Source organism: Quercus robur, chromosome 5 (genome assembly GCF_932294415.1).
Source record: "Quercus robur chromosome 5, dhQueRobu3.1, whole genome shotgun sequence".
Taxonomy (NCBI): Eukaryota; Viridiplantae; Streptophyta; class Magnoliopsida; order Fagales; family Fagaceae; genus Quercus; species Quercus robur.
Window position 1 is genome coordinate 87,586,838 of NC_065538.1, and position 4,148 is coordinate 87,590,985.

The following is a 4,148-nucleotide window of genomic DNA, read 5'->3' on the forward strand; positions in this document are numbered from 1 at the left end:
ACACATTTTGTATGAGGAAAATTTTATAAAATAATTTTTCTAGAATAATAAGTTGCATGCAACGAAGTCAACTTAAGGCAATCAAGACTTACAGACACATGTTATAATTTAATAGGTCCAATGCAATATTGGAGCACTGGACCCAAGCTAAGCTAAGTATGTATTTTAATGTTGGCTCGAAAATTCAAGCCAACTTTTTGACAACCATTTTGTAGTTATCATGACACGAAAAATAATAATTTCAGTGTTAACAGTTCTACAAACAAACTATTAACATGCATTTTATTCAATGTTTAGATGCATATAAATTTACCAATACTCGACGAGTCTTTTTGAAGTACACTCCAAATCTCACACATATACCTAATACGAAGTTTACCATAAAATTACAGCTCCCATAGAGAAGTATTGTGAGTCAGAGACTTGTACAGCAACACCTGGTGAAACTTAAAAGTGAAAACACAAAGGTAAACCACAGTTACTAGAACGCAATAAGGCATTACAAAAGTGGACCAAAATTTAAAATTAGAAAGGAATTAAAGAAAATTGTTTGTTTGTAGAAGATTTTAATTGCACTTTTTGTGAGATATCGGAATGAAAGATAATCAGTATAAATTACTTATCAAACAAAACCATAAGTCCCTGACTTCCCCCTTTGAAAATAACACTTACACAAGTTATTCCATTTACTGATCAATATCTGTCTGGCAAAATAATTTAAGGAAAGCTTAAGCCATTACAAAAATGTATGTTATGTAACTTATTTTTATAGAATGGTTTGGGACATATTGAATTTGATAACTAATTAGAACTTTATTTGACATGGTGTAAAAGAATAATAATGATATTAATCATATATACCATTGGTAGTAGGACGATGGTGACGTTGTTAGTAACTGTAATCATCAAATGAGAACTAGAAAAATTAATTGTATAATCAAAACAACGAAATGCAAAGGGCTTTTGCACAGAGAAGCAAATTGCGGAAAAGTGACAGATTCATTTGCATAGAACTATAAAGGATAAAAGTTGGGAACAAAGAATTATTACCAGTTAGTTTTGAAGCTGCCTCTGAACTCTGGCCATATTCACTGATATTGCCACATATAGCCTATCTTTGAAATCATTCAAGAACCTGAAATATGCAACTCGCAGTGACATATTCAGTACTAATGTGCCAACAACTCCCCAGAAACCCGCAATAAATCCAAGGGCCACACTAACATAAAATCCTATGGATATAAACCCTTCTCTCTCATCTTGCATGCCAGCATGTTCTCTGCTCCTGTTCATAGTTGGATTTTGAGCTATTTCTTCGCCCAGACATTTCTTTGGAAGCGGGGCATTCCCCTCATATGAGGATGCATTAAAGGTATCAAGTTGAGGGCTTGTTGGGATTTTTCTGGACAAATTGTTGTTTTGACAAGTCCAAGACACTTAGACGATCAATATGAGAAAGGCTTGAAGGAATTCCCCCGGAAAGCTGGTTCTTAGATAGATCCAAGGCATCTAATGATTGTAACATATCAATCTCTGAAGTGATTTGTCCAGTTAAACGATTTCTAGAGAGATTTAAGGAAACCAATCCAACAGTTCCACAATTTCTCCTGGAATCCGCCTAGTTAAATTATTGCTTGAGAGATCGATGCCTTTTAATAGTCAAAGAATATTTTTATACTCATGCTCTTTTCCTTTCCACATAAAAATCATACGATCAGCATACAACATATAAAATAGGGATTTGCTACTGATCGTATAATAATGGGTGATGGTGGCATTTGGACTCCCTTTTTGAGTTAAAGCAGTAAGATTGTTGAGGCATTTTGGCATCCTTGTTGAGATTTGGTTTAAAGCAAGGTCTAAAATTTGATGATGTGCTAGATAACAGAAATGTGTCGGGATGACTCCATAGAAGTAATTGGATCGAAGGATAAGTACAACTAAATTTGGATGACTAATCCCCAACCACATTGGTATCTATCCTGATAGATCATTTTGTTTGAGATTAAAGAATATCAACTTTGTGCAATTCTTCAACGAGGAAGGAAGTTTCCCACTAAAATTATTGTTACCTAAATCCAATGTCACAATCTCATGTAGAAATCCCACCGAGCTTGGGATTGTCCCACGAAAGTGATCGTTTGCCAAATTAAGAATTACTAATTCTTCAAGATGCATCCAACATGAGTCTGGTATCCGTCTTGATAACTGGTTATTGGAGAGATCTAGAAAGTACAAATTCCCATTTTGTACTTCACATAAGGAAAAAATTGGGCCTGAAAGCATATTCTTGGAAAGATCCAAATATCCTGATTCAAATAAAAATTGAGGTATTCTGCCTATAAGTTTATTTGAACTCAAGTCTAAAATTGGGGAAAAAGTAAGCTCTAATGACAAATTTGGAAGTTGGCCACTTATTTGGTCGTAAGACAAATTTATATATTCTAATTGAGGAGAAAAGACCAAATTGAAATTGGAAAGGGTATCCGAGATTCCAGAATTGGAGATATCAAGCCAATTGTAATTTTTTTGAGTTTGAAGCCATTTTGGTACTCGAGGGCCTAGTTGGCAAGACCGTAACCATATCATTTTTAATTGGAAAGGTGGAACCTAATCAGAGTTGATGTTGAAAACAAATAAAGCATTAGATAAGTCCAAATACTTCAATTTCGTGAGCTTTGAGAAGTGGGCTTTAGAAATAACACCTTCCAATGAATTATGTCGAAGATACAGACCCTCTAGGTTGGATAGTTTTCCCAAACTTACAGGTATTGCCCCATTCAAATGATTTTGAGAAAGCGATAATACTCTCAATGATGGAAATGTTGTGGGATCTAGTAACGATCCCAAGATTTGATTTCGCTTTAAATTCAAAACCTCTAATGAGTGGTTTCCACACTCGGTCAAATTAAGAATAAAATCAAGAAGCTGTCCACTGAGATAGTTCCTAGATAGATTTAACGTTTTCAAATTACACATACCACCAAAGGCTTTTGGTATCTCACCTTCAAACTCATTAGAACTGAGATAGAGATGTGCAAGAGAGTTTATTCTGCTAAAAGCATTCGAAATTAAACCTTGAAATTGGTTAAAAGAGAAATCAAGTTCAACAACACTAGTGTTGGATTTGAACAACCACTGTAGTACTGAAGAAGAACAAGTGAGATTATTATCAAAGAGTTGGAGGACATCAAGAGAAGTAGAAGAATTAACAAAGGGAATAGAGAAAATATTCGGAAGATTACAAGAGTACAAGAACAAGGATGTCAAGTACGGCAGTTTATTCACAACATGGGGCCAATTATAGACTTTGCTCAAGTTGATGGTACTCATGTCAAGGTATTTTAAAGAAGAAAGTTGAGGGATCCACTCTTAACTTTTTAGGTTTATTAAAAATATTCAGGCCAAGATCAAGGTACTGCAAGTTTGAAAGGTTCCCAAGCTGACAAGGTATATTTCTTCCAAACTTAGCATAAAAAAAGGTCAAGGTGCCTTAAGTTAGAGAGAGAACCAATGATTTCTGGGAATTGGGTCTAATTAAAATCATTGTAGCTCACGTCCAAATAAGTCAAATATTTCAACTCAATCAGGGAAGGATTAAGTTTACCTTGCAAATGCCTTAAGGGAATGGATGAGGCATTGAGATTGAGCATGATGACGTGGCCTGTTTGGTTGCTACGCCTGACCCCACTCCATTTGCAACAATCTTGATTGGAGTTCCAAGAAGAAAGATGGCCATAGTCATCAATAAGGTCATATTTAATCTTGAGAAGAGCTTGTCTCTCATGCTCTTTGCAGACAAGGTGAGTATCTGCTAACCCCAAATTATTTCCAGTAGCTGGTTTCATGCACAATAGAAGGAGAATAAGAGTGCGGAGAAATTGGAGGGAACTTCCACCCATAATTAGTAGGAATGTGGAAGATCAAGAATGTGATTAAGATAAGAGCATCAACACATCAAATGTGCAATGTTACAAGTATGAGATTTTATTTGCCTAGAATCCCCGCCTCAATTATTTATACATGCGTTAAGTAGAAATTATTAGCAGTAACTAGAAAAAAGTGGTTAAACTTAAGAGGTGGGTTTTGCATTTTGACCTTGTTTTTAATCTTTTGCAATTATGAGTGAACAACAAAAATAAGCATTT

General features: G+C 35.1%; 1 protein-coding gene across 1 annotated transcript; it reads right to left on the bottom strand.

Annotated features, from left to right (window-relative positions):
• Positions 1-1,053: 1,053 nt before the first annotated feature.
• On the bottom strand, positions 1,054-3,902 carry LOC126728913 (receptor-like protein EIX2). Its single transcript, XM_050434665.1, has 3 exons — positions 3,608-3,902; positions 2,663-3,146; positions 1,054-1,402 (listed from the first exon to the last, which is right to left on the bottom strand). Exons 1-3 carry the CDS (start codon positions 3,900-3,902, stop codon positions 1,054-1,056), a joined length of 1,128 nt encoding a protein of 375 aa, XP_050290622.1.
• Between the last annotated feature and the right edge of the window lie 246 nt (positions 3,903-4,148).

What these genes read in the sequence shown, in the direction of transcription:
- LOC126728913 (XM_050434665.1), bottom strand. Translation starts at nt 3,902, where the DNA reads ATGGGTGGAAGTTCCCTCCAATTTCTCCGCACTCTTATTCTCCTTCTA. An exon ending in TCCCTTAAGGCATTTGCAAG is followed by an intron (nt 3,147 to 3,607) that starts GTAAACTTAATC and finishes GTTCTTCTTCAG; the next exon opens with TACTACAGTGGTTGTTCAAA. An exon ending in TCAAAGCTCACGAAATTGAA is followed by an intron (nt 1,403 to 2,662) that starts GTATTTGGACTT and finishes CAATTTGTCCAG; the next exon opens with AAAAATCCCAACAAGCCCTC.